Source organism: Ctenopharyngodon idella, chromosome 7 (genome assembly GCF_019924925.1).
Source record: "Ctenopharyngodon idella isolate HZGC_01 chromosome 7, HZGC01, whole genome shotgun sequence".
In the NCBI taxonomy this organism is placed as follows: Eukaryota; Metazoa; Chordata; class Actinopteri; order Cypriniformes; family Xenocyprididae; genus Ctenopharyngodon; species Ctenopharyngodon idella.
In genome coordinates this window covers 45,222,253-45,243,357 of record NC_067226.1, presented here as the reverse complement: position 1 = coordinate 45,243,357, position 21,105 = coordinate 45,222,253, and the positions used below count along the sequence as shown (strand labels likewise).

The 21,105-nt window shown below is 37.4% G+C and overlaps 1 protein-coding gene and 2 non-coding genes across 4 annotated transcripts in view; all 3 read right to left on the bottom strand.

Annotated features, from left to right (window-relative positions):
* Positions 1 to 21,105, bottom strand: part of ipo7 (importin 7) — a 29,038-nt gene that overhangs the window by 2,384 nt on the left and 5,549 nt on the right. Inside the window, exons 2-23 of one of the 2 annotated variants that reach the window (XM_051901613.1) lie at positions 20,392 to 20,473; positions 14,734 to 14,887; positions 14,487 to 14,645; positions 13,343 to 13,499; positions 13,157 to 13,246; positions 11,481 to 11,575; positions 11,208 to 11,292; positions 10,982 to 11,116; positions 10,142 to 10,241; positions 9,960 to 10,036; positions 7,523 to 7,639; positions 7,336 to 7,425; positions 7,057 to 7,222; positions 6,805 to 6,965; positions 5,194 to 5,322; positions 4,057 to 4,123; positions 3,846 to 3,971; positions 2,708 to 2,805; positions 2,300 to 2,395; positions 628 to 848; positions 319 to 527; positions 7 to 48 (exon numbers count right to left, since the gene is read on the bottom strand). In XM_051901613.1, coding sequence (XP_051757573.1) covers positions 7 to 48; positions 319 to 527; positions 628 to 848; positions 2,300 to 2,395; positions 2,708 to 2,805; positions 3,846 to 3,971; positions 4,057 to 4,123; positions 5,194 to 5,322; positions 6,805 to 6,965; positions 7,057 to 7,222; positions 7,336 to 7,425; positions 7,523 to 7,639; positions 9,960 to 10,036; positions 10,142 to 10,241; positions 10,982 to 11,116; positions 11,208 to 11,292; positions 11,481 to 11,575; positions 13,157 to 13,246; positions 13,343 to 13,499; positions 14,487 to 14,645; positions 14,734 to 14,887; positions 20,392 to 20,473 — 2,656 coding nt within the window. The remainder of the gene's footprint in view (positions 1 to 6; positions 49 to 318; positions 528 to 627; positions 849 to 2,299; positions 2,396 to 2,707; positions 2,806 to 3,845; positions 3,972 to 4,056; positions 4,124 to 5,193; positions 5,323 to 6,804; positions 6,966 to 7,056; positions 7,223 to 7,335; positions 7,426 to 7,522; positions 7,640 to 9,959; positions 10,037 to 10,141; positions 10,242 to 10,981; positions 11,117 to 11,207; positions 11,293 to 11,480; positions 11,576 to 13,156; positions 13,247 to 13,342; positions 13,500 to 14,486; positions 14,646 to 14,733; positions 14,888 to 20,391; positions 20,474 to 21,105) is intronic. The other variant, XM_051901615.1, reaches the window with a different exon arrangement.
* On the bottom strand, positions 7,687 to 7,867 carry LOC127516879 (small nucleolar RNA SNORA23). Its single transcript, XR_007931123.1, has one exon. It is a non-coding gene; the product is annotated as a small nucleolar RNA SNORA23 (small nucleolar RNA).
* LOC127516880 (small nucleolar RNA SNORA23) lies at positions 11,789 to 11,969 on the bottom strand. The gene has a single exon (XR_007931124.1). It is a non-coding gene; the product is annotated as a small nucleolar RNA SNORA23 (small nucleolar RNA).

The window sequence follows — 21,105 nt, the reverse complement described above, 5'->3', positions numbered from 1 at the left end:
ACTTACTCATACGCATGTCCCGAAACATCACGTCATTTGGTACAACCGCTATAAAACATGGAAAATGTTGTAATATTTTAAAAACTTTTACTAAATATAAAATGTTTGACTGTCCTTTTGCTAGCTAGCTAGCTAGATATCAGCCTGTTAGCATTGTTTGAAAATATCGTCAATTTTGTCCATCTTGTAAAAAAAAAAAAAAAAAGCAGTGTTAATTGATTTTAAAAACCACATCATCTCATTAACACTTAAAACCATTAATTCAGAAGACTGAAATACTGCTGCCACAGATAAAAGACTAGTCAAAAACTAATTTACCATTCTCCTCTTCCTCCTCTCCATCCTCTTCATCCTCATCCTCATCATTTTCGTGCTCAGCCCTGCAGGCGTAGGCCCTCTTCAAGCCGTTAAACAGGAGGATGGCTGCAGGAAGGAGCTGACCTGCGACCTGATTAACAGCCTGTGGCCTCTGGTCTAGATCCATGAGCGCACACAGTCCTAACACGCACATCTTTCGATCATGGAGCCTGCAAACAACAGCAATTGTATGTTACTCTTGCCCTGAGAAATGTTTGAGAGCAAGCAGCTCTTCAGATGTCACCCCAGAAAACGGTATGAAGCATGTACCCGAGGAAGCAGTCGATGTCTTTGAGCCACTGGGAGATGAAGTGGTTGGTGATGGGCTCGGTGTTGTTGGGGAAGCGCAGATTCTCCAGCGTGTTGAGGAGCAGAGAAGGACTGTAATAGAGCGCAGCGATGGCCACCTGCAGACACATGGTCCTCAACTCGCTGGTCTTCACTTCACGCGTCAAACGCTCCAAAGCGGTCGTTACAAACAAGGGCACCACCTGCAGGAATGGACACCAAACTCATTAACTCTGTAATGTGAAATAAGTCATAAAAAAACAAAACAACAACAATCTTTTGAAAAGGAACAGTTGAAAGTTTAAACAAAGATTTTAAAATGTTTTTGTTAAGTATCATATTTAATACATCAGGCTTTTATGCTAATATTGTAAGATATAGGAGAATATGGAGCTCATACTTGAGGGAAAAAAAACCCTCAATTTTATTCAGAGGTCTAAGATAAGCACAAGTATGCAATTGCTGATATTTATGGCCAAAAAGTAAGACGAAAGACAGTAAGACTACTTTCACAAAAAGTACCTTGAAAGACACAGGCTACTTTCAGAAAATGCACATAAACATCAGTTGTCACTATATCTACCAATAATGACTTTGTTTTAAAACTACAGAGCTTTGATCATAAAACTAAGTACTGAAATATCATCTGACTAAGTAATACAATGATGACTGAGAGATGAACAAATAATAAACGTTTCTCAAAAGACTGATGGATCATTTGACTCATTTGAACATGATTTTTCTAAAAAAATTATGTATGGATAATCAAACAAACTGAAGTTGCTTCAGTCCAGTAAGTGTATATTTTGAAATATTACTCACAATATAAATTATTCTTATATTTACTGTATAAAAATCAGTAATGATTAGACAGCAAAAACACACACATACCACAACATGCATTTACAATGATACTAAAACACATTTTACTTGCTAAAAAGTATAAAGTATCAATCAATCAGTCAGCAGAAAGCATGTAGATTGTGTACAACAGGTTTGCCAGCAAAACTGATCATGTCGATAATTTAGAGGCCTTAGAAATTTGCGTATCAAATATGATATAGTAGGTTTAATAGGGTTAACATCATGGTCAATATATTTTTCTAATAAAATGAAGGCCCTGAGAAACAGGTAACGGTTCAGTGACTGCGAAATTTTACATTTATTATAGATAATAATAAAAATAATATCACTTACTCTGTTAGGCATGGTAACACTTTACAATAAGGTTCATTAGTTAACACTAGTTAACTACATTAGTTAACATGAACTAATAATGAACTGCATTTATACACCATTTATTAATCTTTGTTAATGTTAATTTCAACATTAATACATTAAAATCTTGTTAACATTATTAATGCACTGTGAACTAACATGAACAAACAATGAACAGCTGTATTTTCATTAATGTCAGCAAAGATTAGTAAATACTGTAACAAATGTATTGCTCATTGTCAGTTCATGTTAGTTAATACATTAACTAACGTTTAAGTAATGAACCTTAATGTAAAGCATTACCTTAAGCATATTATTATGCAGAAGATGGTTAGCCATTTTAGAAAAAAAAAAAAAAAATTTCTGCATCCCTGATTTTCATATATCACTACTGAAAAGGCAAATTGAACATGGATATAAAGATCAAGAAACACACCTGGTCAATACCACGACCTTTGCACTGTAGAATGATGACCTCCAAGAGCTTGGCCGCATGGCATTCTGGGTCCTCTCCTGGGTCTCCTGACAAAATCTGATTGGGCGCACACATACACATACAGTCTAACACACTAAGCCATTCTGCCATACTTTCTTAAAGTCAAGGACGTTTCAGTAGCACTTTATTTTACAGTCCTGCTTTACAAGTATGTACTAACAATAATATAAGGATATTAACGCTGAAGCTGATCCTAAACCTAACCTTAATCCAAATAAAGTACAAGCAGTTACCTTATATTTCTTAGTACTTTCTTTGTACATACACGGTTAGTGCATGTACTGCATAAAAATAAAAAACTGCAACTGACTTGTTTTGGTTTGTATTAAAGTAGAAGGACTGCTGTACCTTTTTGCACATACTGTAGATTACTTCAAGGTATTTGGTGTCAGACAGGAGCGTGTCTGTGTCAACTGTGATGTAGTTATGGAGAAGTGGCATCATATCTGAAACAAAAAAGGTACATGAATTGTTACCCTCAAATCTTTAATATCTATGAGTTAAAGGGGTGGTTGATGATGACTTTTTTTTTAAACTTTAGTTAGTGTGTAATGTCGCTGTTAGAGAATAAACAACATCTGCAAAGTTACGACGCTCAAAGTTCAATGCAAAGGGAGATATTTTCTTTTACAGAAATCACTTTTTAAGGACTACAACAAACTGCTGGTAGGGACTACAATGAGATTCTTCCCGGGTCGGTGACATCACTAACTAAAATTTACATAAACCCCGCCCCCGGGAACAAGCAACAAAGGGGTTGAGGCCATGTTGGGCTGCTTTAGAGAAGAGGAAGAGTTGTTGTAGAGTGTTGTTGCCATGCCATCATTTTACACCGGACTGCTTCACAAACGAGGGTCAATTCAATGCTGGATTTGCACAAAAGATTAACATGATGGCACATGCTAGTCGATGAGTTGAATCAACTCCACAGCAACTACATAAATTTATCCACTAACCATTCAGAAACATCCAGTTTCTTTCTAAAAGTTGTAACTTCTTCCTGAGTCTCTCCATCAGTGTCGACTCCGGTTTGAACAACATTACTGGCAATCGTCATTTTGGCTGCGTGAGATTCTCCAGCTTTGTTGTTGTTGAGCAACTGAAGTGTGAGCTGTTAAAGCTCCGCCCTCTTCTGGAAAGAGGGCCGGGAGCAGCAGCTCATTTACATTTAAAGGTACACACAAAAACGGCGTGTTTTTGCTCGCACCCAAATTAAAATTTGACAAGCTATAATAAATGATCTGTGGGGTATTTTGAGCTGAAACTTCAGACATTTTGGGGACAAAAGAGACTTATACCACATCTTGTGAAAAGGGGCATAATAGGCCCCTTTTGAAGTAAAAAATAAATAAATAAATAAAAAAAAAAAAAAAAAAATTATAATATTTCACATTTCCCAACCAACGGAAAACTGTGTAATCTCCCTGACATTCTGTTTACAGTTCGTCGTGTGAACGCGCAAAGTAAACGCTAGTCTCTGCATTACCTGTGAAATAGTCAAATCCGTCTTGTTGGAAGACCTCATAGACCAGAGGGAGCAGCTGCCACATCTGAGGAGACACCTGCTGACATGTCAGACTGTGGGCCAGGGACAGGATCTCCTCGTAGAACTCTGGGGGGGGGGGGAACCCGAAACAATGAGAACACAGCCAAAAGGTCACACAAAACAGGCTTTCCCACTAATGTGCGAAACTCACCAAGAACGTGCTGCTGCAGGACTGTGCCGATCACCTGCAGACAAATGCCCTCTAACTGCTGGGTAATCTGAAATCAGTCAATCAGCAGTGTTATTGCACAGTAGCAGGCCTTTTAATCCATCATTTGTTACCAATTACAGACCATAGAACAATAATATTCACATAAACATAATAAATGTCACATTTAGTTGTGCCTTTTATATAGTGTTTGGTGATGTATATTAGGGGTGGGAATCTTTAGTCACCTCACGATCTGATCCGATTCCGATTCTAGGAGTCACGATCCGATTCCAAAACAATTCTTGACAATTCTCTTATTAATTAATTAAAATTATAAATCTTAAAATCCTTACATTTACATATCCTTAAGTAATTATAAGTAGCCTACTTTTTAAAATAATTACAAATTGAAAAAATTACTAAATTAAAACAATTGTTTAAGAATTTTAAACTTAGGCTATATAACTTCAAAACATACAAGCAAGTAGCAAATAACAGGAGCAAAGAAACATTATAAGCAATAAACAAATAGTGCTTTTGAAGCCCGCGATTGTCCTTTGTTATTCGATTCAACCTTTCCGAACTTTATGAATGATTATTTTGCGTAAGGTTCGAGTGGTGCATGTGTGTGAGGAATTGGAAGCAAGCCGAATCCGGATGTTTCTAAACCACACTCAGCGTCATTGCGCATCTGAATAAAAACTATAAGCTCAGAATCGATCCAGATTCGTTGGAGAGAATTGCGATGCATCGTTGGATCGATTTTTTTCTCCCACCCCTAATGTATATACTGAACAGTATATATACTATATATCTAATGTTCTTCAAGAAAGCATAATTGTGCAATCTCTCCTTAATTTCCACATGGTTTATCTTCTTCCACGAATAAATGACATTCATACATTTTTAAACATGCATTCAGTTCAAGTTCATATCAAAGGGATTAGCATGAAATTGTATACAGCGCAAAGAAGGCATCTGCTATATAAATATAAAATGTGGATAGATTTCCACAAGGCTATTTAAAGACAGTTCTGCTTTTGTATGAGTTTGTGGGCGGCTGGAACTAATTCAGCCGGGTGCTACAGGCCAGAGAGACAGGAGGAACTTCTGCAGCCCACGTTTCTATTTTCTCACCTCTTTATGGTCCTCCACTACACTCAGCAGTGTGTCAATGGTGTTGAGGATGCCCATGGCGGTCACTGCTTTATCATCACCTCCTTCCTCATCAGGCCCTGTCTGGATCACTTGGTTGAAGGTCATGGCCTGTGAGAGATGAATAGAGCTTTAATGTTTACTTCTGAGATGATTTTTACAAATATCATATATACCCCTCATACTTCAGGCTTTAAGCCATTTTTAAGAAAAGGGAGGAGTTCAATTATAAATTATTAGATTTATATTCTTGTAAAACATATGATTGTGTTTTAGGGTTTGTTAAAAGTACAGACTTCGGTACCAAGTCAGTACTGAAATTTTAAAAATATGCGATACCAGCATTTCCCCCTTTGAGTGCTGTTGAGTGGATTCTTAAACACCTCTGATTGGCCACTGTGTTCACGCGCTCAACAGATATGTCTGTGATTGGCTACAATGATCAACACTTCAAAAACATGTTGTAAATAGACAACTTTGAAACTCTTCACAGAGCGCTTACACAGATACACACGGGAGCGTTTGAAAGCAGGCATCTAACAGCAGATCCATGTGATCAGCGGATATATATGGGATCCGCTGAGAGACGGACGCTTTTAAACGCTCCCATGTGTATCTGTGTAAGCGCTAGGTGAAGAGCATCAAAAATGTCTATTAAAAAACATGTTTTTGAAGTGTTGATCATTGTAGCCAATCACAGATGTTGATCTTCACAAAAACGGCAGATGCGCTGAATAAAAATGGAAATTCAATTTCTGACAGTAGATGGCGCTTATGGAACAGCAGAAATACAGCGGTTACCCCGGTTACCTCTGTACACAAAGCAACGATACACTTATAAACAATACTTTACTAGGTATTATATGGAGATAATATGAAAAGAAAATGCCATCCAAGTGCGAGCCTGTAGAACGCGCAACAGCAATGTGTTTTTACTTTCAAATATGCAGTGTTCATGTTTAAATTGCCTTTTGAAATTAATAACCACATTAAACTATATTGCGATTCCTCTTTTTTCGTCCCAATTTAAGACCTCTTGAAAATATATTTAATACTTTTTTTTTTATACCATTCAAGGTCCAGAAAAGTAGTAAAGACGTTGTTAAAATAGTCAACATGACTACAGTGGTTCAACCTTAATGTTATGAAGTGACGAGAATACTTTTTGTGCACAAAAAAAAAAAAAAAAAAAACAAAAAAAACAACGACTTTATTCAACAATTGTTTTATTCAACTTTTTTTTTTGCGCACAAAAAAATATTCTTGTCACTTTATAACATTAAGGCTGAACCACTGTAGTCAAGTTAACTATTTTAACAATGTCTTTACTAGTTTTCTGGACCTTGAACGTGGTAATTGCGTTGCTTTCAATGGGGGGTAAAAAAAAAAAAAAAAAAAAAACTATTTCATCAAAAATATCTTAATTTGTGTTCTGAAGATGAACGAAGGTATTGCGGGTTTAGAACAACATGAGGGCGAGTAATTAATGACAGAAAATTCATTTTTGGGTGAACTAACTTTGATAAAACTAAATTTAAGACTTTAAGGACCTGCATGGAGCCCGTTCCAAATCAATCATAAAATAGTTCTTACCAAATGCTGAGTCATCTCCACAGCGATTGGGGTGACCTCCTCACTGTACTCACAGATCATCTTCTGGATGACATTGGTAAGATCGTCATTCTCAGTCTCACGCACGATTTGGAGGAGGGCCTGCATCACGGGCCGGATGTGGGGGGTGATGTAATCTTTGGCTGATGGGAAGAACAAAGCAAGCAATCCAAATAAATGCTGGAGATGGAGGCAGGAAACAGAAAAAGAGTGATAAACGAGTGAAATCTGCACCTTTCTCCTGATTGCTGATGAGGACCTGAAGGGCGATGGCAGCCTCCACTTTAACAGGCATCTCGTTGTCGTTGATCAGACACAGGCGGGTGAGCTCGAGGGCCGTCTGCAAGTTCTGGTCATTCTTGAACTTGACCTCGCAGAAGTAATGAAGCACCCAGCAGGCCTAGAGGCAGAGTTACCATGAAGTAAGACAAGTCGACAGTATTTGCACCACTCAAGATTGAATTATTCTTTAACAACATAAGAGTTAGTGACTGCAATGAGCACATCTCTCACCCTGGCTCTCATGTAACCCAGCTCACTGCGGAACAGAGGAAAGACGTGATTCTGCAACATGAACTCCATCTGGTCTTTGTAGATCTTCCTCTGATTGAAAAAATAAAAATCATCAATACAACTACTCAAAAAAGCTGCATTGGTTATTCTAGGCTAACACAACTAAAATAACTAAACGCAAAATCACCTTGAGAAGAATCTCAGCCAGTGAGCCGATCATATGAAGAGCACCGTCTTTTTTCCTGGGGTCAGAGGCGGGTTCAGTGAGGATCTGATAACAGAAGCCCATGGACTTCTGCAGCACCTGTTATACAACAAGAAAGTTAACATATGATTCATGTCATGTGTAGGTTTTGTAGGAGACTATGGAGGCTGGCCAGTGGTGGACTGTCGTTTAGACGTCACTGGGCCAGTACTATGATCTCCAGTGGCTCTGTGGCTGTGAGTGTGGCGTGAGAACCATCCCACAGCCTGTAAGACACAGACCGGAGATGGCACTAAACGTAGACGGACACTACGCACACCGTCCACCCACAGCCAATCGACCGACATTTTCAGGCTGGAACTCAAACTCTCAGGCTGCTTACACACCAGAGAAAGCTCTGACGGATCATGAGCACGAATATGCAAGGTCCAAACTGAGGGTGGTTCAGTTTCAAATCAATCAATCAAGTGAAAAAGTGTAAACTTAAGTCAGGTAATTGTCACCAATTATAATAAAAACCAGGGCTGTAAAAACGAACCGATAAAGAAAATAATTGACAAATGACTGGATTAATCGTTTCTACAGGCTGTGCGTGAAAACATCCGCCAGTCACGTTACTTTTACGGTATGAAAAATACTTTTCTATGAACAAAACGCATCTGAAATATAGCGGAGGACACAAGGTGAGCTGAAATGTGCACAAACCAAGTTATCCAACACATGAGAACGGATCATATTAATCTCCAAACAAACCTGCTAGCATACGTTTTAACAGCTCTGGCAGCTGCCGTTTAATGTGTCTGGAGATGAGCTTTCCTCCATGCAAATTGTACATTTCACAGTTATATCCTTTATCCGTAAATGTTAGAATATCCCATGAGTATTTCCATTTTGCATAAAGGTTTGAGGACCTGAAACCAAGCGAGTCTCTATTAAACTTCAGTGAACAAGCACCAGTGCATCAAACAAATGGAGCACATTAGAAAGGGAGCGCGTATGGCTTTTTTATGATTAATCAAGTAAAATCAACAGATTAATTGATTATGAAACTATAATGAACTATGATTATTTTGATAAAGTATCAAACAATCAAAGTCTATCAGTCAGTTTGGAAAGAAATCTGTGATCTCCAAATCTTTTTTTATATCCTCAATTCTGAAAACATATTAGTCAAGTTGCCAGACATGACTGAAGGTATTGCTGTCCAAATAATATAAGGAGACAATATTATCTATTGTAATATAGTACTTAGAATAATACTTAGGGCGTTTTCACACCTATAGATTGTTTTTTTGGTTCCGAAACAGGGAAACTTAATTTAACAGGGAAACTTCCAAAACTTATGACATCATTGCATTTTCATCTTGGTTCGGTTTGCTTTAACAAGGCAACATTTCAAAGCGTACCAAAATGTGTTTATGCAAAATCACACGCGAGTAAACTATCCTCTTATTGGTCAAGGTTTCCCCTGCATCATTCATCAAGATGATTGACAAGTTCGCTCCATGAGCTTATTGTGGCTTTATTTGTAACTGTTGAGACACATGCAAACACTATACAAATTGTAGCCGTCATTCCAGCTGTTAAATGATATACTACATTATTAATGCTGCGGTAAATTCAAACACGCTTTCTCCCAGCACTGTCTAGTAGGCTAACCGTGTCGAGACACACACAAACACTATACGAATGTTATAATTCAGCAGAGCAGGAGTCAAGGACAGCATCCTCGCACGGAGAAACGCAATTACACAACATTAAGATGAAGAGGCGCTCTTTGGTTTTCAACTGCGGTAATTAATGTGCTCACTCACAGAATCAGACACTGCTGCATTTTATATAACACATTTCCCATTATGAATTATGATATTGTTTGGTTCGTTGGGTCGGATTGCTTTCACATTTCAAATGAACCACCCCAGAGTTCGTTTGTAATCGGCCTGAACGAAGTGGTCTCGGAGCGATTGTTTTGGTGTGGATCCAAGCGTGATTGCTGCGTTCACATATGCCTAAACGAACCGAACCAAGGGAAAAAAAAAAAAAAAAAAAAAAAAAAAAAACACACCAAGTTCCAAAACAAACACTCAGGTGTAAAAGCACCCTTAAAGACTCATATCATATTTGAAAAGAGACATTGCCGTTGTATAACTCATCTAGACAAGCGGTTTGTGCTTGAACCTTGTATATGTATATCACATTACAAAGAAAGGAAAGAGCTTTATCTGAATGAGACACACAGCTCTTTGAGACGACAGACAAGCTCTTTCTACCTGGCATCAGAAGCTTCTAACAGTTCTGTTGAAGGAGCAGCAGGGTGCTGATTGGATACATGAGTGTTGGCAGTAAGATATACATGAAATTCAGCCAAAGTGTCACATCATAGGCCTTAAAGTGCCAGATGGCGCTTCCAAACACCCACCTCCTTCCTTTTGTTGCAAGCAGTGAAGAGAAGCGTCTGAGCTGCTGTGGTTGGGGAGATGAAGTCTTCAAAAACATCTAAGAGGAAGCAGAAAGAGAAAGCATGAGCAGACTGATCTGGTTTTGGTCGTCTTCTCAGCAAGAATCTTTTGGTGGTTCAGATAAATATGGTGGTGCTCTAACCAAATTTCATGCGGATGTACTCATAAGGGTCTTCCTGCCAGAGCTCTTCATCACTGTCTGTGTAGCACATGAGAGGGAACACCACATCCTGAATGATTCCCTGAAACCAGACACAACAAGAACTTGGATAAGGTGTGTGACATGAGGCAGTGCTTTATGGTCATTTTAACATGGTTAAGGAGGTTTTTAGGTAAGAACGCATGCGGTACAAATCACTGCAATGCAATCACTCAGTAAAAAAAAGATATATTGAATAATTAAGTCACAATGATTTAGTTAGCATCACAATTTAATTTAGCTAGTTAACAACTTGTGACAGAATTATGAAAAACTTCACCAATTCATTTCTGCAAATAAGTTTTTGAACTGTCAACTACATGTAAGTTATATACTTTATTGTATTTTCCTGTCAAAATAACAGTGCATTTGGAATTATTCAGCTTTTAAGAACAAGCAGAAGATATGCAGGTTTCTCTGGTAGTGGACGGAACTAATAAGCATGCGGCAATCTCATTGGCTGGCGCTCATCTATTACCGTCCCTGTTTTGATTTCAGCAAATCAGTTTGAGCTAACACTGACAACGTGATTAATATTCATGAACCCAGCAGCTCATCAATATATATAGTCTGGTGAGTAAAACAAAAAAAAATTACTAGCCAATGGCGATTCTATCATGAAGAGGGTTGAGAGAAATATAAATATTGATATTCAGATTGATTATCGCCCAGACCTAGGTCTATTTTGCATAATTTTTCATAAGAACTTCATTACGAAAAAACCCTTTCATTTGTACCAAGTCAAACAAACGCTTTGCATCATGTAAAACAACATCTACATACTTGTATGTGTGGCTTTAGGTTCTTCCAGGTGACGGCGTGTGCGATTCCCTGGTTGATGTAATTCAGTGTCTGCTGCAAGACTCTAGGAGCCACGTATTGCTTTTCCTTATACTGATACAACACCTTCAACAGTACCTATCAGAAACAAACAGTCAAAGTTCATCGGTTATCAGCACACGTCATGTCAACAAACCCACTGAACAATCTATTGACGTCTCCTGTTTACCTGCTGTGCAGCCACGGCATAACCCTTGAGGAAAAGCTCTGCAAACTCTGTGTACTCTTTGGTTGTGTTGCCAGGGCTGCCATACCTTAGGGCAAAAAACATGCATGAAAATCCAGTAACCGTTTCAAACACACAAGACCTTCTGCTGAAAATAACTAATCGAGTGTTTCCAACTGCTCAGTGTGGGTAGAAATTCAAATGGACCATGAGTCATCTGCGAAAGCTTCATATGCAGCACTCTTGGGAGGAAGTGATGTTATGTTAGTACCGTACCTCTCGAAGAGCCGGGCGAGGATGTGAAGCGCCCACTTCTTGCACTTCCACCAGGGCTGCTCGGGCCTCTCGTCTTCATCCACCTGAAGTGTCTCCTGCAAAGCCACACAGAAGCACTTTAGAAGATCACGTGTCAATCCAGGAGGCAAAACTGAACACTGCATACTATTAAAAAGTATGTGAAATTGAACAAACTTAGTACTTTATTCTGAACATCGATTTGTGATCTTTAGGTAGAGTTTATTGGCTTTTGTAGGAGTAAGTTAACACATGATTCTAAACATCTCATGATTCATGTCATGTGTAGGTTTTGTAGGAGACTATGGAGGCTGGCCAGTGGTGGACTGTCGTTTAGACGTCACTGGGCCAGTACTATGATCTCCAGTGGCTCTGTGGCTGTGAGTGTGGCATGAGAACCGTCCCACAGCCTGTAAGACACAGACCGGAGACGGCACTAAACGTAGACGGACACTACGCACACCGTCCACCCACAGCCAATGACGGACACTTTCAGAACTTTATAACCTATCCTTCCATTACACCTATGTGAGCCCAAACACAAATGGCAAAAAAATAGTGATGCACTTATTACAGAAACCAAAATTAAAGATTTAAGTTATTATAGTTAATAAAGTTTTAAATATGGATATTATTTACAAAAATGCATCGCTTCGCTTTAAAAAGGTGTTTATTAACCTCCCTGAAGCTGTAAGGATTTTTTTTTATGATGGATGGTGCATTTTTTGGGGCTTCAAAATCTCACCCTAGGATGGCTTGAGGGTGAGTAATTCATGGGATAATTTTTGGGTGAACTATCCCTTTAACACTCAAAAACTGTTGTATATAAACGCTTAAATTGCACACAAAGCAATTTTTATATCAACTTTTTAATGACAATTGTTTCTACTCCAATTCATTCAACATTTAAACAGTGGTTGCAATAAAAACTTGTTTTCCTCACGTTAAAACATACATTAAGTAAAAATGTAAATTAGTGCGTATCTTTAGCAAAATGCTCTTTAAAATTATGTTTTTCTAACTGACTAACAAGCTATGGACATTGAATGGCTTTCCTGAGGTATATGTAACATTACATGATGTTTTATTTAAGCTGTTTTATTGAGGTCTTTCCGGTTTCTTTCAAAATACCTTCTCTGATGTTCATTAATGTTTATTTTGCTCTATAACTAATAGGAAAGACGAAAAGATGATCAGTTAATGGTCACACAACATTAGAGAGTGTCAAAGACATTTACCCTTTAAATTTCATTATAAAATTGTTACTTTTGATATGAAAAAGTCTGAGCTTTCAAATTGTCAAAGCACAAAGCTTAATGCAACTATTAGACGGCAGGACCACTACAAATGAAGTTTTTGTTCAAGCATCAACTGGAAATCTCAAAGATCTCAGTTCATCATAACGAAGATCGAATAAAAATAAGAAATCAATACATTCAAACTAGCCCCAGTTCTACAATTGATCCTAGCTTATCCACAGTGCGCGCACAAAATAGATGGCGACAGAGCCAAAACGCGCCATTGGAGAACCGCTAATTAAACATTACTGCCTTCAAAACAGTTTAGACCAAAACCGAAAATTCATTTGTTACAAGACTGTAAATGTGTACGTCATTTGCAAAAATGACAAATTATGATAAACAGAAGCACATCCTTACTGGAGGAACATCTCTGTCCACGACGGTCTTCAGAATCTCCATCCACTCAGTCAGATTCTGGCGATTGATCAGCTCCAGAGGGAGGTTGTACTGTAAAAAGACCAATCAATTAATGCGAAACCCAAACCAAAAAAAACTTCTTTCTGGATAAACTGTCAGCTTCAATATAACAAATGATGGTAGTACCTGGAAGAGAGCATAAAGGATCTTAAAGATCTGTTTCTGAACCAGGGCAGAGTCGCCAGAGGGGTCTGGCAGAAGCTGTATGAATCGGTCCTTCAGCATGGGCATGAAGATCTGCATGGCAGCAACCAGCGGCTGGCGCTCCTCAGGCTTCTTATACCTTAAAAAAAAAAAAAAAAAAAAGTAAATACAGATTTACATCAGGACACCACAACCGGTGGTAGTGCTGAAACTCACACCGACTGACCAAATCCATTTTTGGTATACCAATCATTTCAATTTAGTTTTTTGAACCATTTAAAAAAATAAATAAATAAATAATTACATACAAACCCAAATCATTCATATATGAGAAATACAAAAATTAGTACGACTACATGTTTGTTGGGAGTTTCAGTTCTTTATAAAACTGAATAAATTAATATTGAATAAACGAAGAACACAAAACAAATGTATGCAAAGCCCTAAAACAGACAATCATCATAAATTGCAATTATTTCTTAAACTATTAATCATCAGCCAAATTTCAGAATTGTGACAGCCCTAGTGACATGCAAAATTAAGTGCATTGAAAGTATCATGTAAATGCCTTAAATCCTTTTATCAAGAAAATGTCACAACAGTTGTGGCAAAACCCAAATAGATGACTTGGATTTCTGGCCATTACCTTAATTTTGCTTTGACCAAACAGCTGATACATGCGGTATTAGCTTATTCAAGATGCAGGTGTCAATATTTTGGTTAAACCGAAAAGCACAATTTGACAATCGTGTAAAGCATAAACTAGGGCCGCACAATTAATCGCAATTAACAAAATAGCGTTTAGCAATAGTTATCGTACTTCTGCATGAGAGTGCCCTCTGGCTTTCAGATGGAGAAGCATTTACTAATGATCACCGAGCTGTGCTTCACTGACAAGCTGCGCATAAAATTAAAAAAAAAAAAAAATCATGTGCGGTTTAATTTCGATTAATTGTGCAGCCTTAGTGTAATGTAATGTAGATACAACAGAAACTGAATGCACTAACAAATACGATTGGAGCAGCTGTAAAATCAAATCAGACACTGGTTTCAGTGCCAAAGCCTGGTTTCTCAGAAGTAGTGCTCAGTCTGAACACCACCTGTGAGTGTTTCATGCCTCTCTTACTCGTAATTCTTCACCAGCTGGTAGAGGCACAGCAGGATGCCCAGCCAGCATGCACTGTTGTCAGACTGCAGGTAAAAGCCGATCTTGTCCACGATAGCCGTCCATCTACTGGGGTAGTCGTGCTTGATCATGTGGTGAATGCAAGTTGTGAGTTGCACTCTGTGAAAGTGAGTAATAAAAAAAAAGGTTAGAAAAGAAAGTGATCCTTCATCCCTCCCCACCACGTGAACATGTAGCGGTGTGTCACCTGATGCGCTCTGGGGATTGGATGATGGCCTCCACTATGTTGTCTCGAATGAACTGCCTGTCCTCTTCGGGGATGTTACTGGTAGGCGCTTCAGTGTTTGCACTATCTCCTTCACTCCAGTACTGTGTCACCATGTTCTTCAGGTAGATCACACCTGAACGACAACGACAGAGGTCAGAGACAGCAGGCTCAGGGCCGGCTTTTTTTAAAATCTTTTTTATTCGCATTTGTAAGATGCATTTATGAATGTGTGCCAATAAAATAGGTCCTTGCAATTTAAGATAATGAAATGTAGGTTTTTAAGTCTTGTCTGTGAAACCGGGTGTTAAGGTCTTAAAAAGTCTTAATCTTAAATGGTGTAACAAATGTCTTAATTATCTTTTTAAGAGGTCTTAAATCCCGGTTTTTAGATCAGTTTGCCATCAGAGAATACTGCGCATTTATGTCAAACAATTGTTTATGATCAACTGTTGAAGAATTATGACAATGTTTACTTTATATGGTGTTTATATTGTAATATATTATAGATGTTTCTAAGAGTATCCCTCATCTTTTTGAATGAGCTCATAAATGTCTACTTGTATCTCTTTATTATTGGATACTTTTATCGTTTCATTGCAAAGATTTTTAATGTGCTCCTAAATTTTTTCAACTGAAGAGCACACATGCTCCTTGGGGGGGAGGGGGAAAGTGTCAATCCCTGAGGCCACTTCAGTCCCAAAGGTTATGCTTGGATTGAAATATTAATATAAAAGGTGCGATCATGTTACTGAAATTTTAGCAATATTTGCTGGGCAAAAAGGTCCACTGTCTATTGTCAATAGAGCAGCGAAGTATGAAGCACAACTCACAGAAGTCACTTTCAAATCAGGCAAATCTCTGTCAGTGTGGCAATTCGCATTACCAACAGATTAAATCTGAGTGGAGAAATTTATCACCCTCAAAATTAATTGCATGGATTCCTACTGAAATGACTGGATTTTGCACACAAAAAAATGACAAAAAATTGCACACAAAAATTCACCAAACAATGGTCAATGTGATCGCAACTTAATGCATTCTGCAAAATACATATAGTATAAGTGGCATGATAGCACGCCATTCTAAACATATTTGAAAACCTGTTGGCCTTGAAACCTAGCCCAGTTAACACAAAGAAAGGCTGAGGTTAACATGCTTGAATGCCCACATGATGTCGAGAAAGCCTGAGCCATGTCAGGAACTCAGTGCAGCTGTGCATCTGTTGAAAAACCCCAGCAGGTGTACTTGAGGCCTCGCCAGAGAGCAGCTTTAATTCCAGTCACACAGATTCACCACAAACGCTCATGCATTTGGGCACTCATAGGGCTCTATGATTTCCACAATCCAAAACACTTGGAATCCAATCATAAAAATGGAATTTACTGTATAACGGTGAATGTCACAGAATTTGGCACATTTTGAATGAATAGAACAAAAGTAGGGCTGCACATTTAATTAAATTGCAATATGGACTAGAGTCTGTGAACGTTAAAACTTCGAAAATACCATTTAAATATGAAGTCTGCATGTCTGTGTGAATAAATGTTGTGGTTTTGTCAACTTCACATACTGATGCACGTGAGGCTCTTGGCGTTTTCAGCGTCAGCCATCTCACTATGTGAGGACATGAGCACATGAACTTCACCTCCAGAGCTGTGACAATTTTATTTGAGAAAAAAACTATCATAGCATAAACATATACATAAAAACACTCAAAGGTCTTCATGACAACCTGTCAAAAAAAGTTTAACTTGAAGAAATTGTTAAAAAAAAAAAAAAAAAAAAAATTACAATTGTACAGTAGAATGTACCTCTCAAAGTAAAAATAATAAATTAATAGTAAACCTCTGTTGTGCAGCATTCTGTTTGCCAAAACAAAACATTTAATCTATTAAAATGTAATCAAATTAAACAAATCTTTTTATGCCTTCATTTGATTACCACCATTTTCGAAAGTAAATTCATTAAATCATCAATCCAGAAAAATTAAAAAACAAAAAAACATTTCATATTATTGTCCAAACAAATATTAAGTTGTTTAAGTTTTATGAATTCAAATGGTTTGATCATTAAAATTCAATTAACTTTAAAACAGAATCCAGAAGTTAGATTAAAATACATGGAATTTAGAAGAAAAAAAAAAGAAAAAAAAAAAAAGAATTTGGGAAAAAAGTAAAACATTTCATATGGCCTTAAGTGTTTTTTGATAAACTTTTAATAAATTGTTAAACTGTATACGTTTCATGATTTCAATTTATTAGACATGGTTTTTGATTATTAATGTATAATTTAACCATTAAATTTGAATCCAGAAAAATTAAAATAAAGAGGAAAAAAAAAAAAGCATCTGGAGACTCCGCCTCTTCTGGTTGTAAAATTAATGATCATTCCTCACAGGCAGCCAGACCATGTACGTGGAATACAGTCTGTGAATGGTTTAAGCACACAAAGATGTCAGCACGAGTGCTAAATGTGTTACCAGAATTAGCTGACATTGAGGACGAGTCAGACCGGAGACAATCAAACAGCAGACGGGTTCATAAAGCCGGAAGAGAGTAATCCTGCCTGCTGCTGAATCAGCAACTCTTCTCATGCCTCCCTGTCCCCAAATCTACGCCATGATCTGCAATTGGGCATGTGATCACTGAACTGACCAACAGTGGTCAGATGGTCCCCCCCCCTCACGCTTAATTTTAGTTTGATTCTATGATATGAGGGATTGGTGGTCACAGTTCTTAATACAGTGATGACAAGCACTCCCAGCCACTTCAATATAATTGGAGTAAATTTAAGTCAGATGATGCATCAGTGTCACATGCTGCGCAATGCAATAAATAAAAGCCCTGAGTGCAGTATGTGAAGACAATTTTTTTTTGTCAACCACCTGACAGTTGTGTTCACGATTACCAATTTTCTTCATGCAGAAAGAGTCCTATTAAATCCAGTGTATTATTTCCCAAATTGTGCTTTCGGTTTTAATGGTTCTAGATTGGGTTTCCATGGTTTAACTAAATATTAAATCAAAAAGCATTTCTAATCAATTGTAATAAAACTTAATTTTAATAAATTATTAATTGGTTAAATTAACAGTATAATAGGGCCCTATGACATGATTTATTTCTTTCAAATTCTTTATTTTTTCTGGTTTCTGCATTAACTGAAGTAATTAAATTAATTCATAAACCTTTACAACATAACATAGCATTCAAAGGTTGAAAAATTTCCTAATTCCTTAAAAACATGGTTAAATTAAACGAAACTGTGCCGCTCATTCACACTGAGACATGCATGTATAGACTTTATATTTGTTCTTGCAGTTTAAGAATCACATAATTTAATCAATTGTACAGGCTTGCTTTTGATTTATTAGTACAAATTCCATTACATTCAACTTTACAGTAAATTGTGTTTAATGACTGGATGTTACGATTCTGTCCACGTTCTTTTGCATTACGGAAATCACAGGTCCCTTTGATGAAGAAAAACAGCTCACTCAAGAATGACAACTATCCATCAAGTTCTTTCTACAATACTAAGATCACAATCTGTCTGAAGAATGTACTGAGAGCGCTCCTCCTAACTCAGTTATGTTTTTCTTCATAGTAGTTATTTTGTGCAGTCACAAAAGAAAGTTTGGCAGGGATTTTCCAGCATTAAAAAAAATATTTTGGCAACCGCCAAAGATTTTCTTGATTATTTACTGTGACAATACCCGCCGTTCTGATAGCCGGCTGCTTTAAAATGCTCCCGTGAGTGTTTCTGTAAGCGCTCTGTGAAGGTTTCTATTTACAACGTGTTTTTACAGCGTTGAGCATTGTAGCCAATCACAGACATATCTGTTGAGCATGTGAACGCGATGGCCAATCAGGTGCATTTAAGTTAGTCAGAATATGCTCAACACCACTCAAAACACTGGAGTTTTTGTTCAGCGTGAGTTCTGCATGCTCGTGAATCCTTTCATTATAACCAACAAAATACAAACATGATATCAATAAGAGATTCACTGCACAGCGTAGACAGCTTCATTGATTATAACGGGAGTTTTGCGGTGTTTTAGTCATTATACTGGCAGTGATCTTTGCTCACTTTCAAAAATGAAAATTCTGTCATTTTCTCACCCTCAAGCTGTTCTAAAGGTGATGATACACAGGGCAACTTTTTGAGCAATGTTGCCATCAACGGGCAACCTGGTGAGACACAGGGCAACGGACAGTTGGCAGCAACCAATCAGAGAGAGCAAATCTGTTGCCAACCCAATAAATACTTTATTATAAACACTTGTTAGGCACTTTATTTCAATTTTACAAATACTTTGTTTTATTTAATATAAATGCCTTTCTGATCTGATTTGTGATAGGGAAAAGGAAAAGAGCGAGTCTGGCAAAAGGCGTATTCGAACCCGCGTCAAAAGCTACTTTCATGTGCCATAATATGCCCTACAGCCTACACCACTACAGACGTTAATCAGAATGTGTCTTTTTAGTATTTAACTGAAAACATTCGATGGCGAAATTACAGCCTGCGCACATTAAATTGGACATCTGTTGGTATTTTAAGCATTAAATGAGGTTAATTCCTTGTTTTGGGTTGACACATGACAACTTACCAACGTAAAAAGATAAGTTCACGCTCCTTTTCTTCGCTCCACTGCTGCTGAGAGGCCGCCATCTTGTTTGATTTTTTCTGAAATCTCCAAGCCGGTCACGTGATCAGCTGCTAGCATTCTGATTGGAGGATCTCAAAAAATTGCCCACAACCGATCTAAAGTATCCAGATAGAAATTTGTTGCTCATTCTCCATGGGAAAATGCCCAAGCAACATTGCTCAAAAAGTTGCCCTGTGTATCATCACCATTAAAAACAGCATGAAGTTCTCTTCTGTTGAACATTTTTAAGAATGCGGTTAACCAAACAGTTGCTGGTCCCCACTGACTTCCATGGTATAGGGGGAAAAAAAAAAAAACAACACATTAGTCAATGGGGAGCAGAAACTGTTTGGTTAGCCACATTCTTCAAAATATCTTATTTTGTGCAAGAAATAAATGAATACAGGTTTGGAACAACATGAAGGTAAGTAAATGACAGAACTTCCCTTTTTGGGTGAACTATCCCTTTAAGTCTTGGAGTTTAAATGCAAAATAATAGACCTGACACTTTTTCTATATAATGTGTAATGGGTTACTTTGTTGAACATTTTATCTGTTCAAATAAGTCATTGTGTGACTTTTTACATATAAATGTACAGTTTTTGAATATAAAATGGTTCTAAGCCACCACTGAAGACCATTTTTGACCCAGGAAAAACCCTGGACTTATATATAAATTAATATAAAATGTAAATTCCTGGAACAGCTGAGAAATTTCTATGTAATGTAATAACTACACCCCTGGTTTCAATGGCAAATGTGTGCGTGTTACTCAAACACACAGTGACAGAATGTCTCAGCTCTGTGTCAACATATGACATCTGATACTAAAGGCGGAAGAGGGACGCTCACGAAGTGACAGCGAGAAGGAGGTGTGAATGTGCAGTTCAACGCCTGAACATCTTGAATAGTATGACAGTAGCATTCGGAGTAACACTGAATTCTGCCGAGGAGGGGGCGAGGATGTAGGTCTTAAAGAGTCGAAACCGTACCTGCTTGCCTTATAGGCAAGTCCAACTGATCCGACATGGTCACCCGCAGTAGTGTAGACACAAAGTTCACCTGGCTGTGGCCCTGTGGAGAGAAAAACAATCAATCAAAAATGGAATAAATGCACAATTTCACTTGCCATAACACGTGACTGAATGTTGATTTAAACTACAGTTCTGTGTAGATCCGAGTTATTACAGTTTTATTAATATTTTTGAATGATCGTTTATTTTTAGTTTGTTAAGTTTATTTTTTAGTAATTTTGTCATGTGCTTTTGTCATTTCACTATTTTTTTTTGTAAATGACATTTATGTTTATTTTTATTTCAGTTTTAGTTCAGTTAGTTTTAGTTTATTTCCAATTAATAACTTTAGTGCTTCAAACTTAAACTTATTTCAGTTTATTGCCAAGGCAACATTCCTAATTTGTAGTTTAAATTTTAAAAACTAATATTCATATTTTATGTCAATATTATTTCAATTAACAAATGTTCTTAATAGTTTGTTTATGACAACCCTGGTGTAGATTAATAATTATTTAGGTGTAAAAGTGATTAAGGCTGAACGACAATTAACTTATGCGTTACTTCCCAAATTAATTTATGGCTGTTATTAAAGGAAATATTCAGTATGGAAATGGAGAAATCACTTTTTTTTCCAAATACAGCTGCAGTTTGGTTACACCACAGAAATGCTGTCAGTACAAAGAGCAACGT